This window comes from Diospyros lotus, chromosome 4, assembly GCF_014633365.1.
Source record: "Diospyros lotus cultivar Yz01 chromosome 4, ASM1463336v1, whole genome shotgun sequence".
Classification (NCBI taxonomy): domain Eukaryota; kingdom Viridiplantae; phylum Streptophyta; class Magnoliopsida; order Ericales; family Ebenaceae; genus Diospyros; species Diospyros lotus.
The window spans coordinates 43,652,925-43,669,392 of record NC_068341.1 but is presented as its reverse complement, the minus strand read 5'-3'; the positions used below and the strand labels follow the sequence as shown (position 1 = coordinate 43,669,392).

General features: G+C 36.1%; 2 protein-coding genes across 3 annotated transcripts in view; one reads left to right on the top strand and one right to left on the bottom strand.

The window, feature by feature from the left end:
• Positions 1-5,729, top strand: part of LOC127799309 (uncharacterized) — a 45,544-nt gene extending 39,815 nt beyond the window's left edge. For both annotated transcript variants that reach the window (XM_052333229.1, XM_052333230.1), the window contains 5 exons: positions 3,739-3,869; positions 3,967-4,051; positions 4,164-4,377; positions 4,654-4,760; positions 5,008-5,729. In XM_052333229.1, coding sequence (XP_052189189.1) covers positions 3,739-3,869; positions 3,967-4,051; positions 4,164-4,377; positions 4,654-4,760; positions 5,008-5,505 — 1,035 coding nt within the window. In that variant the 3' untranslated portion in view covers positions 5,506-5,729. The remainder of the gene's footprint in view (positions 1-3,738; positions 3,870-3,966; positions 4,052-4,163; positions 4,378-4,653; positions 4,761-5,007) is intronic.
• Positions 5,730-6,776: 1,047 nt separating this feature from the next.
• LOC127800300 (uncharacterized) lies at positions 6,777-15,722 on the bottom strand. The gene is made up of 4 exons (XM_052334841.1): positions 15,428-15,722; positions 12,811-12,962; positions 7,973-8,037; positions 6,777-6,973 (listed from the first exon to the last, which is right to left on the bottom strand). Exons 2-4 carry the CDS (start codon positions 12,953-12,955, stop codon positions 6,905-6,907), a joined length of 279 nt encoding a protein of 92 aa, XP_052190801.1. The 5' UTR covers positions 12,956-12,962; positions 15,428-15,722; the 3' UTR covers positions 6,777-6,904.
• Between the last annotated feature and the right edge of the window lie 746 nt (positions 15,723-16,468).

Here is a 16,468-nt window from a genome sequence, read left to right as displayed (position 1 = left end):
GAGCAGAAAGAATAAAAATATCACTAAGTAAATATTACTGGTACAAAAGTGATTGCCACATCCAAAATATCACTAACTAAATATTGTTACAACAAAAGTGATATAGTTGCAACTAATTTCAAAGCATTAAACACCTATTTACAAACCTAAAATTATCTATAGATGTACACAGAAAACCATATCCTGATCAGAAGATAATTTATGAAGATATTCCTCCAAATGAGATAAATCCCACTTAAAATCGAATTTGACTCACATCCTAATAATAGTCAAATTCGAAGTCATAATCACGGTTCAATTAGGAGTCCTGATCACAAACAAATTTGAATTTCAGGTCACAATTATAGCAAACTCCACCTTGACACAATTCAAATATGGAATTATCTAAAAAAATTTCTTCCAATAAAATCACAGAGAATTAATCTCCTGATAAATATCAATCAAAATTGAATCACAAGAAAAACGACCCAAATTTCCTCACATAGTTTACTATAGTGGATAAGGGAGAGCATTCAGTTATAACCGACCGAACTGTCAACTTTTTTACCAACCGATCATAGCCCACTAACCAAGCTGAACCGAATCGAGAGGATACACTAACTGAAAAATCGAAATCGAAATAACCGATATAACCGAACTTCACTAAAACTTACCAAATGGGCGAGCATGATCGAAGGGAGAGGGATGCAGCTGGGGCAATGTCGACCTCTGCATAGGAAGGAAACGAAACGCCGGAGACAAAGACGAATGGCTAGCCCTTATTCGATTTGGCCCTTCACTCGGCCAGAGGCCCAAATGGCCCTTCATCTTCGACTGTCATGTGGCCATGAGATAGAGAGAGACTGTCATGAGGCGACGGGAGGGAGGCGACGTTCGTGAGGTGGCGAGAGGGAGGTGACAAAGGTGAGGTAGTGAAATCGAGATCGAGAGAGAGAGAAGGGTCTTGAGAACGAGAACCGAGAGGCCGGCGAGCAGGAGGGCGACGATGGACCATTATTGAGGCTAGAGGGAGGGGGCGATGGACCAACTGGCACGCGCACACAAGAGAGAGAGAGAGAGAGAGAGGGGGGACGTTCGATGTCATGAGGCTGAGAGGTTTGGGGTGAGGGAGAGAGAAGTTTGGGAGGGTTTGGGATGGGGGGAACTAGAGAGTGTCAGGATCACGTGGGTGGGTGGGGGGGAGAGTAAACCGTGGGTGGCGTGAGGGAGAGAGAAGTTTGTGTGTGTGGAGGGGGGGAACCGTGGGCAGTAAAAGTAAAACCATGGGTAGTAAGGGAAAAACAATGGGCGGTGGAGGACAAATTCGGTTATTTCGGTTAATTGAAATATCCAAAATTTTTATAAATATAACCAAACCGATTTTTATCTACTTAATTAACCGAACCGACCGGTTCGGTCGGTTCGATTTGGTTGAACCAAAAAAATGCACACCCCTAATAGTGGATATCTTCGGTCACACTTAAAGCGTAGCCAATGAGATTAGCCTCAACATATCTTTACTAATCTTAATGCCTCTGACATTCACCAATGTAAATTCCCCTTGATGACTCCACCTTCATTTAAATCCATCTTTCCAAAATTATTGCACACATCTTGGCCTGTCATAATGAAAATTAAATATTCCAATCCAACAACAAAATATCGTACTTCAAAGTAGTTATCAAATAACCTTGAATAATATCAAACGATTGATAAATAAAGCCCCAATAAAAAACATACCAAAATATCAAAACTAGGCCAAATTTGGGCAAAAAATCAAATTGGATATCTCTGGTGAATCTGTCTTAACGGGTCAACTTTGGGCTGACTAAATCTGAAGCGGGTCTGAAAGGATTTGGGTTTGAAACTTGAAGCTTCTTCAATAGCAAAAGCTTGTAGGCAACGCTAGTGCACAATTGAAGCGATCGGCTACAAGGTGCAAACAGATGACAAGGATGCTGACGATTAGCAATGGCGAAGAAGACCGATTGAGGCGACGGTGAGTGCAATGGCAGAGGCCGACCGTTAGCGGCAAGAGCAAGCTATTGATCTAGCGATCAAAAGTGGGCCCAGCGGTTGACGTCAAAGTTGGCCTGGAAGTGGCCGACGACAATGGAGGCGGTCAGTGGTGGTTGATCTGGGCTATTGTCAGTGCTAAGACATGTGCTTAAGGATAAAGCCTTTGCTGTAACAAGCACCAGATGATGCCTGCAAAATAAACGACGGTGATGAGGACCCAGATCGCAATGGCATACATGGCAATGGTCACTGGCGATGTGGGCAATAGCTGCTAGCGGCTGCAGTGGCGGTGGCAACTAGGAAACCTGTGTTTTGGTTGAAAGATGGCGAAGATGTGCAAATCCAACGATTGAGATTTGCCAAACATTGATGGTTTGATCCAACAACTCTAATGCAACTTGTTGGGAGAAAAACACATCAAATTAACAACTTAATACAAAGATGCCCAAATATTTTGTTATCTTCCTTTTTGTGTGAATCTAATAGGAGTTAAATCAAATAGATATAAAGTAATATGAAATGAGTGCAGTAATCACTCAATCACAAGAACACCAAAATTTTACGTGGAAAACCCCCTCAATGTGAGGAGTAAAAACCACGGAACCAAAGTTCACTCAACTTCTACTAGTCTCCTGTAGTTGTCAATAATTAGAGGCACATAACAATCTCTTTAAGAATAACCACTCTTGAAACCAAACAACTGCAATAAAAAATATGAGAGATCTCACTGAATCTGTTAACAACGAGCTCCAAAACTGATCTCCACCATTCAGATTGTAGAGTCATGTGTTGTGAACAAGCTGACCAAATTTCTACCAAATCGGACCATGGATCAAACCCCAAACAGCCTCTTGATCAAAACTGGACTGCAATGACAACTACTGCAGAACCCTATTAACAGAGAGCTCCAAAACTGATTTCCACCGTCCAGATTGTAGAGCCATGCGTTGTGAACACGCTGACCAAATTTCAGCCAAATCAGACCACGGATTGAATCCCAAACAGTTTCTTGATCAAAACTGGACTGCACCTCTTTTTTCCAATTTCTGTACTTTTCTTCTCTCACTTTTTCTTATGTACGGCAGCCACATTAGAAGGGTTTAAAACCCTTTTATACTTGATATTTTTTAGGACAAAAATACCCCTAGGTCTTCCATATAAGCCTAACTCATATGGGCTTTACTTTACTTAATTAATGATTAAGTAAAAATTAATGGGCCATCTCCACAAAGGAGGATTCCCAGCCCAACATGGACTTCATTTGTTTTCACAAGAAGAAAACTGGACCCTGATAATGTAGGGAATTGCAAAAGTAGAATAAATATTTCTTGGTCTTCCTACCTATAAAAGAATGACGGAAATAGGGTGTTAGTCTGCCTGTTACGTCCCTTGCATGTCATCTGGCAATCTGCATTCCTGATATAAAACTCTTATTCAGATTTATAACAAAGTTTTCCTAAACTTCCTCTGTTCAATTTATTTATACAGTTGTATTGTATTTTCTTATAACCTAGTTTTCCAAATCACCATTCTCTGTGTTGCATCTTTATACTACTGGAGGTTGAATGCAACCATGCAACAATCTTGCTGTTCAGAATTTGTGGTTGTGAGCTTTATTTATTTGTTATGTTCTCACCAGATTGCTACTGATACATGATACATGATTCAATTGGTTGAATGCAATACATGATACATGATTCAATTGGTTGAATGCCATGCTAAGTTTTTGACAACTGTTAGGTGTTCGCTTTTATTCCTCTGATGTATATGTGCATCTGCACATACTTTTCATTGTTCAAAGTTGGTATGCTGATGTTCTATTCATTGACACCAAGACAAACCAGTTCAGTCAATCTGCTTATGATATGCTCGTAAGTGTCTCTTGTATCTTATTCTGATAAACTGACCTTATGTTGTTTTCTTGAACTGAAAGTTGCTCACTATTGGTCCGTTCCAAAATCTTGCTAGGATGGTTGCTCGTTATGCACCGCCAATTTCCTACAATTTTCTCAATTTCATTCATCTTGATGGAAAGAAAACTATTTTTGAGGAGGTAAACTCTGTTTCTTCACATCCTTCAGATGGCAATACCATCATTTGATGTTTGTGAGTTTTTCATCTTTATTTCCCCTGTATGATTTATTAGCAATGCCTTGTGATTGCAGAGAATGGGGAATATTGATGATGCTGTCCCTTTCTTTGGGAGAAGCTTTAACAGGATCTATCCTCTTATTATGGTTGTTTACACTTTGTTGATTGTCAGTAATTTCTTTTACCGGATAATTAATTTTTTTGGGAACTGGAAGATATTTAGATTCCAAACAGATGCTGATGATGCAGATGGTTTTGATCCATCAGGGTTAATTATCTTGCAAAAAGGTAAGAGAATCATGATTCTAATAATATACAAGTGTTGCATATTAATTTCAATACTCTTTATGGTTCATACCAACTCTACAAGAACATAAAGGTACCACAGCAGTGGGGTGATTTTTTATGGTATGGAAGTTAAAAGTCTTCATGTCCATCCTAGCAGCTGGTCTTCTTATAGCGCATATCGTAGGGTTTACCCATTTGTCTTGCCGCCCTGATATGCATGTTCTTCTCATAATGAGAGCGTAAAACACTAAACGTTTTGTACTTTTGTTCTTTTAGAACGGACTTGGTTTGAACAACGCCGCAAAGTCGGTGAGCACGTCATCCCATTAGTGAGGAATTTGAACAGGATGAGCAGTGACATCGAGCCTGGCGGCAACATCAGGGTATGCCAAACTACACTTGAAGGATGACAATACTGAGCTTTCTATTTTTCCTTACTGTTATTGGTGCATAAATTTTTCGATTCAAATGCCCCTGGAATCTTGCTGATAAACAATGCAATGTTGGTAGATAAGGACTTGCTACTTTCTCCTATTCATCGGTTCTTTGATTGGAAGTGCTTATTTCTTTTTGCCCTTGCCTATGAATATCCATTGCTGTTCATCCTGACCTTGGAAGTAAAATGTTCAGAATGGGAACAATGTTGAGATGATGGCAGCAAACAGTTCATCTAAGGCAAACGCGACAGGAGGTACCCTAACTCCTTTCAAGGAAGAAGGTAAAAGATATGGCGAGACCCGAGACGTGATCAGCCAAAAATATGCAGCCATTAGGCAACACAGCAGAGAAGCTTCCAAGATGAAGGCAGACGACAGCATTGCCTCCGCAAAGGTCTCTCTGTTAGAAGCAGGCTACTCCGATGAGTCCAGTCAGGCGGCTGCTGGGCCATCTTCTGGTTTAGCCTCGACATGGGCATCAGTGAAGTCAGGTTTTCGAAGTTTCAAGGTCAATGTTGAGGCCAAAAAGTTCCTTCCATTGCGCAAGCTCCAGGAGACCAAGTTTATATCTGGTGCTGCTTCATCTGCATCTGATTCCCTTGATGACATATTTCATAGATTGGAACGTGGAAACTATAGCGACGAGGACGACGAAGATCAAACAGAAATAAGGAGTTCAGGCCCAAAATGATGACTTGACATGGTTGTTGCAGATATTATAGGGAAGACGAGATGTACAGGTTTGTGAACAGTTGACAGCAAGTTCACTTACACATCGTTTGGGTTGCGGGAAATGACCAATATATTGTAGCTTTTAGGTTCTTCTAATTTGTTCTGTTATGTGCTACGTAGAATTTGTATGATCAAACATTATGAATTTTGGGCTAAGATGGAGAGAACATGCCTAAAGAGCAAGGTTGGATGGAAATGCATATGGAAACTACTAAAACAATACAGAAATGGAAAAATGGTATTTTTTAAAAATTAAAAATAAAAATGTGAGAAAAATGTGTAAAATTAATAAGTATAGAGATTTTTTTCTTGTAAATATAATTTTTAATATAAAAAATATGAAAAAACAATTATTTAATTAAATATAAATATAAATTTTATCATCTATTTAAGTAAATTTTACACATTTTTTCATGCCTAAAGAGCAAGGTTTAATATGTGTGTGTATACGAACAAATGAAAATATTTCCATTTTTTCTCATTTTAAGTTTCCAAATGAAATTTCATTAAACAATTATAAATAATTGATGTTTTGAATGAAACATACATTACCAGCCCGAGCCCGATCCTAATAGGCTCATGTTTTGATGAGCCAAGCTCGATCCTAAAATCTGACTCACAAGTCAAGTTTAACCTCAACTCAACTTCAGTTCAATTGCAACCTTAGATTTATGTGACTTCATACAACAGGGGAGATGGCTTATTAACTGAGATGGTCGACAGACCTGCCTACCAGTGAATTTTTGAACATTACTCTACTAGTGGCATATGTGTCATCTAGTCAGCTGCACGAAACTAACGCTTCGTGAACAAGAAGTTAGGGTGTCTTTGACGGAGGGGTAGATAGTAGGCCAAATTTCAATTTCATAAAATTTCAATTCTAACCCTACCCTCTAACAATTTTAATTCCTTAATTTTAAGAAAAATTTACATTTTTTTGAACAAGATGGAATTCAAATTCTATGAAAAAAATAATTATTTAATAAAATTTCTACAAATTTAGATTAAAAATAAATTTCTACTTTATTTTTTACCCTATCAAACGCACCCTTAAAGGTTCTGATAAAATTTCTTTTTACTTTTTTAATAATAAGTAAAATTATACTACTCAAGACAAGACAGACATAGCGAAAGAGTAACTGAGACTCACGAGACTTGACCTCAAAGCTGGCAAGCGCAAGCAGCTACAACTCTGGTAGTGTGCTTGGATGAAATTTCACAAGTTTGTCCTGAAACGAAATATTCAAATTTCTTGTACTTCTTTTATTCTAAATAACATTTGCATGTCCTTTATGGTTGTAGAGCAAGGAAAAGAAATACCTAAAGACTACAAAAAGGAAAAGAAGCAGTATTTGACTTTATTTGGCAGCTTCGGCAGAATCAGCAGTTGTAACCTCTATTGGGCACTGAGAAACATATGGCTTTAGCTGCACAATTCCAAAAACAATATGATCTCAATAAGAGATAAGATGGGGAAGTTAATTGGTAAACCTAAAATAATGTTTGAATATTAAAAATCAGGTTATGAGAATCTATCACAACTGTATATAGCATGTACCAACATTATCCTAGGCTTGAGCTTGACTTTAGTATTTACTTCTCTGTATAGCATATACAAGAGGTTTTTTTTCTTTTTATTCTTCCAAATGAGAAAATCTGCTTCCTCCACTCTCAGTATGCACTATACAGTTATTTATTTAGCACGTAATTTGTTTCTTTGTTTTGCTTCAATATTTGTACATTCTGTATTGTTTCAGATCTAAATATTTAAGCAGAAAATTGTCAATAATGTTTTATTGGTAGTAGGCTCAGTTCCTATAAAATCAGTTGATCCTGCTGGGGTGTACTAAATGTGTGTGCATTATAAAAGCACATTTCAGAACTTATTCAGCAGTTGTTTATGTTGGCATGTAGTAAATGTGTCTTACAAACGTTGTTGAAGACTTAAGTCATATTTATGCTTTTGAAGTTATCTAGACTACTTGACAGAAAATATGACCATAAAATAGATGAAGTGATTGACGAGTTAGATTTATGTAACTAATAAGGCGTAAGATGTTTTTATCTAGACTAATGTGACTATGATATTATGCTAAGTTATTGTTTATATAAATGAAATGATTCACAACAGTTATGCTTTCAAGTTTCCTTAAAACATATTATACTGCATAGTATGATCTTTTTGATGTTGTAATCAATATTTGTTATAACGGTTATACTTGCATACGAAATTTTATAACAATTACACGTGTTTTTGTAATATATGGTACCAATTTATTTTAACAATATTATCCAAAACAATACTCTGATACCATCCATTACCATATTGTACAAATAAGAACATCAGTACATAAACCAGAAATTGTCCAACATGGTATTAACAGCTATGCTTGCAATAACTAATTTAGGTAAACAGATGAAAGTACCTTGAAGTCGGTTAAGTCAGGAACAACATAGTTTGGTAGTTTTTCATCCAGCACAACATATCCACCTACATCACCATGGTTTTGCAATATAAGCAATCAAATTATAAGGAATAACAGAATAAAATTTGATGAGCTTGTATGGTCCAAAAATTTTCAAGTTCACAATCAAATTTCCTACAAGCTGAGGGTTCTAATGAAACCCAGCTAGCTCCACTGCCACTTATCCTGTCCCAGTTAATTAAAGAAAATGAAATTATAAGGAGAAAGGAAGAGAAGAAGAATATCATTTTAAATATCATATGCTGTATTTTTGGCATTGCTAGGAGCATTTTTCAACAACGTTCTTGATGGCTTTCATTATGATCTGCAAGAAAGTGTAGAAGTTCAAAAAAGTTACCCTGATTATTTGAGTTCTCAAATTCATCATGATCATGAAAGGTCAATTTTTGGCGCAAGAGAGATTGAAGACAATCCACTAGCATTCAATGTTGTGCGATATTCATTTTGAGTTTGGTTTGATTGTTTGATCAAATTAGTTTCGAATATGCTGATTTTGATTTATCAAGTCACCTTGCATTCATTCCCCTCGATCCGTACCCCCTTGGAACCATGAATCAACCATATCATTCAGATAGACTATAGCAAGGGTGATCCTCTAATGTTCAGCTATACTGTAAAATTGAAAAAAACTCTTCACACCTACGGATCCACTATCTCGGTTTTGATCCTTCAAATAGAGGTATCTCCAACCTCGGCATAGGGCCTTGACTAAATCTAGGAGAATTGAATTCTCTTACCTGATCACCGACTTCCTCATAAGGCGAATTCCCCACCTTTGTCACTCCCTGGGGTCGACGGAGGATGCCTTGGCCCACCATACAAAATCAGGAACTGATTTGGGAGGAAATTCCAGTGGTAACCGGAATTGGGGGAGTGAAGATAGCATGTTCAACATGCTATTGATCTGTTGTCTGTACTGCTCCATCGTCTCCCTACGCCTTGTCAATTCCCTCTATACTCCTCTAGAGGCCACCATATCCTCTCGCGGATCGCCATCACTTCTTCTCTGCTTTGAGAGACCGCTTCATGCGTTTGCGACATACCAAACTCCATAGCTTCCATGCAATTCTCCAATTGCTTCAATATGGTTCCCTCCGCCATCCGATCTACCATCTACACCCTCCGATCACAATTCACCTTCCACCGATCTACTCCGCCTAGATCACACCTACCTTACACCGGAATCACAACTGAGGATGATCAACTCTAATACCAAAATGTCAAGTCTCTCGGATGAGACTTGAATTGACAAAGAAATAGAAGAATCAACAGAGAGAGAAAGAGAGTTTTGGGGGGAAAGTTGAGAGAGAATTGAGAGAGAGAAAAGAGGATTAAGGAGGGAAAGAGTTTTCTCATTCAGCATGAAATCCCATCCTCATACATCTTGGCCTTATATAGGCCCTTCCCGCTAGTTCACATCATAACCGTGGGGAACAAATGTAGCAACTAATTACTACAAGTGGACATGTGGGCTACTGTTATTACAAAAATTTCAAAATTACCCTTTGGGTCATAACACAACCTTATATGCTTACGTGATCTCTATTTAGCTTTGCTTATGGAGTGTGAAATTTGCCCCTTATGATTACCCATAAAAAAAAAATAAGCAATGCTTGTAAGTTTGTGACATTAAATTTGGATAACAATGTAATTTTGAAAAGTTAATATGCTTTATAACTTTTGTCCACTTTTAAAAACAATTGGTTTAACTATTCAAGACAACCCCTTATCTTCTTCTTTCACGTGACACAATCAAACCTCGTTTTCCATTTCACAGGCAACACCATACCAAAATATAGAGAGAGAAAAATAAGGAGCAAGGGGGGAAAAAAAAAAGGAGAAGATAGTAGTGGAGAATAAGACAAGAAAAGAAGAAAAATTCAACCTTTTATGTGATTTGTTTTCTACAGTTAAGGTATGCTAATTCTTACTTAACCTTAATTCCAGATTAGGAATTTTTTTGGATTTTTAAATAGTATTAATTAATTGCTTGAGAAACAAGTAGAGATTATGCTCTATATAATTTTTCAATTGAATTGGTATTGTTGGAAGCCTATTACTAATTTTGGATTATTTCAGCTTATCATTAAACGAAAATAGGTTAAAAGGGCATTTGGTACATGGATTAGGGTGAGGAATTACCTCTTGACATGGTAATCCCATGTTTGGGATAACCATGTCAGGTGTTCTTAGCTAAGATATGGCTTAACTTATCCCGCTGAAGTGGGGATTAAATTATCCCACTTGAGTGACATATTGGACCATTTTCCCCCTAGTATAAAAGCCTTTATAAGCCATTTTCAGTGTCCTCTCTTTTCTTTCTCTCATTTCCCTTTCTCTCAACCATTCCACCCTGTTGAAGCTCCCATTTATTCATTGATGACTCCCATCTGCCATGGGAGCTTCAGTTGAAGCCCTAGATCTAAGATTTAGTCACCCATGGCAGTTTGTCCACCACGAAATAAGTTCCTCTCTCTCTCTCTCTCTTTCGGTTTGCAAGAACACCAATGACGGGGTTCCAGCAGCTTTAACCACACTGGCTAGAGCTTTTTCTTTAGTTTGTTTCTTTATATATGAAAATATAGTTATATGAGTATATACTTATTTACATATGAAAATGCAATTATATATAATAACTATACAAATATATAATTATAGGGAAAATGGAAATTTGATCTTTGTTATTTAATACCAAGTAATACCTCATTCACATTTTCACACACCAAACATGGCACAGTTATAACCTCAGATAATACCTTCTTATACCAAACATACAGGAATTATTTAATCCCAATCACTATTTTGTTATATCACAAACAAAGGCCAAAACCAAATGCCCCCATAAACCTTGTCATGTGTTTATATATTCAATTGCCAAATATATGATAGTAGACATGTAATGTAAATATTTAAAACTTAGTTTAACTATCAAAAGTTTCCTTTAATTTTTTTGGCTCAATTAGTTTGTTAATATTTAGTTAAAATTTATTTATGTTTGTTAGATAATGAACAAATTAGTCATAAGGCAACCACCACTTACGCGAGGACAAGAAATTAATCATCATGACAACGCACCAGAACCTTCAAAGCAACCTTTTTGTTGAGTTTATTTAGAAAACCCTTTTGTGGATCCCAAAGTTTGAATTAAAATATCAAACCATCACCTAAATGATAAAGTACAGAAAGCATATTTGCAAAGAGACATTGCCAACCATGTACCCATAATTTTTCCCAAAGATAGATAGGACGCATTATGCTGTTTAATCCTAACTGAATTGATGATTATGGCAATTCATCAGAGCATAATAATGCAAACATTGGATGGTTCACTTTTCAATATTATTAACAGTTTTTTGAATGATGTTGGAGCTTTAGGCAAACAACATGATATTTTTGAAAAAATCAAGCTACTAGAGTTGCTGAAGCATTAAAGGATGGGAACTCACTAGTGGAAGACGTTTGAATCAAGAAGTTGGCCTTAAAAGAGCATTTATACTCAATGAAGTTCAATTATGTTAAGTTGCTTGACTTAATCATCATGTTTGCATATGTCCGCAATATGCTTGAAAATATCTTTGATGGCAGTTTAAACTTCAAGGAAAGAGCTAAAACTCGAATGTTAATGCAATGGGTGGTTCAATCCTTTGATTTTGTGTTTAATTTACACTGAACAAAAATGTTTTACAGGTGAATTCTCAAACACTTTAAAAAGGAATGATCAGGATATCATTCACCCCATGGCGTTAATTAAATATCCAAGCAAAAGCTTCAAATGATGAGAGATGATGGATGGGATGATTGCTATTTGAGGTTTCTTCATTGTATTGCCAACAATAAATCGTGGTTTCCTAGCTTGGATGACATGTATAGGCTTCCTAGAAAATCAAGACACAAAGCTACAAATGTTATAATTTTGCATCATTACTAAGTTGAATTGTTTTATGCCATTTATACATAGGCCATTTAAGAGCTTAAAAATCGTTTTGATGAGATCAATACTTAGTTGCTCCTTTGTGTTGTTACGTATAATGAAATAGATGTATGTAACAGTGTTGGTAATAAAGTGATTATACAACATTTCTAAAAAATGAAAACTCATTATGGACAATCGTAAAAGTACAAGCATATGTTTGAAGGGTTTTTCTAACCTATGCCCCCGGGGCACTCGTTAAGGTGTATTTAATGCACCTTGTTTTTTGCACTAAACACTTCTATTGGTTAGTAATAAATGTATCGTATTTTGAAATATTTTACCAACAAATAGAAGTACTCAAATGCTGAAAACAAGGTGTATTAAATGCACCTTAACAAGTGCCTTGGGGGAATAGGATAGAAAAAACCCATATTTAAAATGTTCTTATAAGCACTAAAATTTGTTGTTACTTTATTTAGTTTGATAGTTATATTTAACTATATGTATGAACATTCATACTGGTTTACTTTCATTTTAACAATATTTTAAACCTTATTAAACTGACTCCACAAACCTGAGCTCCACTACTGTTTTCTTACATATGTTCAAATATTGGGGCAAGAGAATTGTTATGATGAAAATTATGGAAAGATAAAGGGGGGGTTGAGCCCTGAAACAACCAATTGGGATTGGTTTCAACATTAGGAAGAATTTTCTTTTTTTTTTTTTCCTTTTGATAGGCAAATCAATATCGGTAAAGTAAGTAAACCTTAGTATAGAGGTCCTGAAAACAAACGAAAACTTGAATAAATCAAAGAAACCAAAAACAGTAGATTGAAACGAAAGTTGAACTGAAGAGCCAAACCTTTGCGTGTATGGAAACCAGTAGGCTTGCAGTTCTTCCCCTTGTAGTAGTCCCGTGGACCCCGCTTTGAAGAGAGAATGTCAAGCGACGATGTTCGCTTTCTTCTCCACGACCTTCCCAAACCTAAAATTAGCCCCAGCGGCATCTTTTCCCTTAGGATGCAGATCAAAACAAACGAGATTATCTTAGGAAGGCAAAATGCCAATGGAAATCAAAGCCGCAAAGTTCTCATACAACATGACTTGTTTGTATCGGACATTGATTGCAGAAACGCAGGTTACATGCATAGCAAAAGAATTAATTCACTGCAAATACTCGTGTGTGTGTGTGTATATATATATATATATATAGAGAGAGAGAGAGAGAGAGTTACGAAATCGAAGTCCAAAATCACAGCAACAAACGGCAGAGACAAAGAGAGAAGGGTTTAATTAAAGCTGCACAGTGCAAGTAACGAAACTGGAATCAAAACTTGCAGCGTGAGACATAATTTGTATTTTATTCTTTTTCCCCCTTGATTGAACGAAGCCCTAGTCCCAGCTCCAGCAATGGGCTCAATATTGGGCCTAGGCCTGAAATATAACACCCAGCCCAGTAAGCAGATAGTGAAGAGAGCCCAACGGGGGGCGCGCCGCAATGACAAACATGGGCGGCGGCGAATCGGCTGAAGCCGATTTGTAGTCATCCGCCAACTAAGGGTAGGGCTGTAATCAAACCGAGCCGAGCCGAGCTTGGCATAGCTTAGGCTTGGCTTGGTCTATTTGCCTGGAGCTCGAGCTCGAAATCTTGTTCGAGCTCAGGTTCATTTTAAACATCAAAATATATAAATAATAACCAATATTATGGCAAATATATATATATATATATAGGGTGGCGATAACCAACGAGAGAGTGACCTCCCTTTATGTTGGAGATATCTATCTTTTTATAAATCAATAGTTGTAGTTATATTAAAATCGTGTGACATTGAGAGGCAAAACTTTTATACAAATATATATGGCTTAATACATACAACACTCCCTCCATGATTAAAAATATGCCATTTAATTCTTGATATATATAATATCAAGATTCGATATCTCAATTATTAAAAGTTATTACTTTAAATAATTACCGTAACGAAAAGTTAACACGTGTATGAACATGTCCGTTTTCATAAATGACAAGCCACGTTGATGACTAATTGGCAATATTTAAATAAGCCGACTGTTTTGTTATGCCCCCCTTAATAATTGAAAAATATAGCATTCGATTCCTAATGTACAAAAAAGGTCAAGATTATGTATCTCAACTATTAAAAATTAATGATTTAAATCATTACCCTGAAACACAAAAAAGGATATAAACAAGAAAACAATGGAATCGAGTTCAACAACGAAAAATTATGGAGATTAGTTATGTTATATTTTGTGATTGAGAATAGAAGAATGTGACATTTTTTGGGTTTGTGATTCAATGATTTAGATGTTTGGGATTTAAGGATTTTTTTTTTAATTATGAATAATTTGGTATTTCCCCATAAAAGTAAATTTTAACCTATCTGTCTTGCTAACTTGACTTTTTTATGACACGACACTTTATCTTTTCTACGTGTATATTCTATGTGACATAAATAATAACTTTATTTATTCTCAATCAGGGTAAGGATTTAAAGCAATAATTTTTAATAATTGAGATATATAATATTAATTTTTTTGTACATTAAAGATCAAATGTCATATTTTTTAATTGTTGCGGAAGCATAATATAAATCATTCAGCCTATTCAAATACTGTCAACTAGTCATCCACGTAGCATGTCACTCGCAAAAACAGATGTGTTCATACACATTAACGTTTCATCACAATAAGAACTTAAAACAATAATTTTTAATAATTAAAATACCAAATCTTGACATTCTACACATCAGGAACTAAACACCATATCTTTTTAATTATTAAGGGGGTGTTATTATGCCAATATATATACACTTATAAATTTGAAAAAACCAATATTTAATAAAAATAATTGAAAATTATTAAAATAACACTACTATATGATTTTGAGTCCATCTTAAAATGGAGTGTTTCCTTATCTAATAAAATTGAGAATCAATGGATGTATATATGTATAAATTATGAATGTCTATGTATGCGTATGTTTATGTGTGCATGTGTGTATGTATACATGTATATAGTATACATATATACACAAACAAAAGGAAACTGTAACTATAAATCTGCATTAACGTACATCACCATAATAATTTTGAGATTAAAAGGCATTTAAAAATATTTCAATATGTAGTTTAGTGGGGCATTGTAGTTATTAGGGCACTAATAAAAGTGTCACATGTAATTATATTCCAAAAACTTATTGAGACACTTACAAATGCTGTGTAAATCCATCAAGATATCCCTCTTAATTTTACATGTAGTGATATTTATAAACATACGCATGCATATTAGTTGTTTGTGTGGGTATGTTTATTCCTCATGAGCTCGAGCCTCGAGCTCGGCTCGCTTAAAATTCGTTTAGATCCGTCCACGAGCCCAGCTAAAGCTCGGCTCGTTTAAATACAAAATTAGAATCAAAATAAATATATATACAAAACATACGGAGTGGGAAAAAGACTTACCAGTCTCTGCAAAAAAAACTCCAAGGCGACGACGACCCGCGGCAGAGGAGGAGGCGGAGGCGGAGGCGGCGACGACCCGCGGCAGTTCTCGAGGCGGCGACGAGCACCGAAGACGGAGACGGAGGGGCCGACAACGACTGAAGGCGGAGGCCAATCTAGATGCGGCGCTGCGACCGGCAGCAGATCTCGAGGCTGCAACGACGGCCAAGACGGAGGCGGAGGAGGGGCCGACGGCGGGAGTGAGAGAGAGAGAGAGAGAGGGGGGAGTTTAGGGTTTTGGTTTTCAACTTCTTTGGGGCGGGGGGGGGGGGTGATGTCAGATTTTGCATTTTAATTTTTTTAAATATTTAGTTATTTAATAAAAATTAAAATAATTTATAAAAAATAATATTAATAATAATTTAATTGATAAAAATAAAATAAAATAATTTCAGCCAGGCCGCTTCCGTTACTTCTAGATCTGAAATCAGATTCGGGACGACCCAACCCGATTAAGTCTGACCCGATCAAATTAAATCCAACTAAATCTAACCCATGCTTGATTCGTCTAGACAGTACCCAAATTCATGATGCCAAGATCTCAGTTTCGATACGATGCCTGCATTGTTTTGAATACCCAATATACCCCGAAATCAACTCCCATTGCGATGCTCCATTCTTAAATAAATTAATTAATTAAAAAATAAAAAAAGTTAATATATATTTTTTAAAATTTTGTGATGATTAAGAATGTTAATAACTATTATAAATAATTAATTATTATATATTTAACATATATTTTAATTTTTCATAAATTTTTGCCCTCCAACAAAATTCTCATAATATGTTAAAAAAATTAAAATTTTATTACATTTTTATTTATATAATTAAACTATGTAAAAGAATAAACCTTAGTAGACTCATTCCCCCACCATCATCTTTGTCAGTTTTTATGTAACAACAACTTTATAATTAAGAAGATTATAATTTATCAGTGATGCTATGTTGTCTATTGACAGGCAACATGACATTTGCCCGTCAGTTAGAGAAGCACGGGCCCAT

Coding starts and splice junctions, on each gene's coding strand:
- LOC127800300 (XM_052334841.1), bottom strand. CDS start 12,955: ATGCCGCTGGGGCTAATTTTAGGTTTGGGAAGGTCGTGGAGAAGAAAG. Junction 8,038..12,810: donor TGGTTTCCATACACGCAAAG/GTTTGGCTCTTC, acceptor ATGGTGATGTAG/GTGGATATGTTGTGCTGGAT. Junction 6,974..7,972: donor CTGACTTAACCGACTTCAAG/GTACTTTCATCT, acceptor GGAATTGTGCAG/CTAAAGCCATATGTTTCTCA.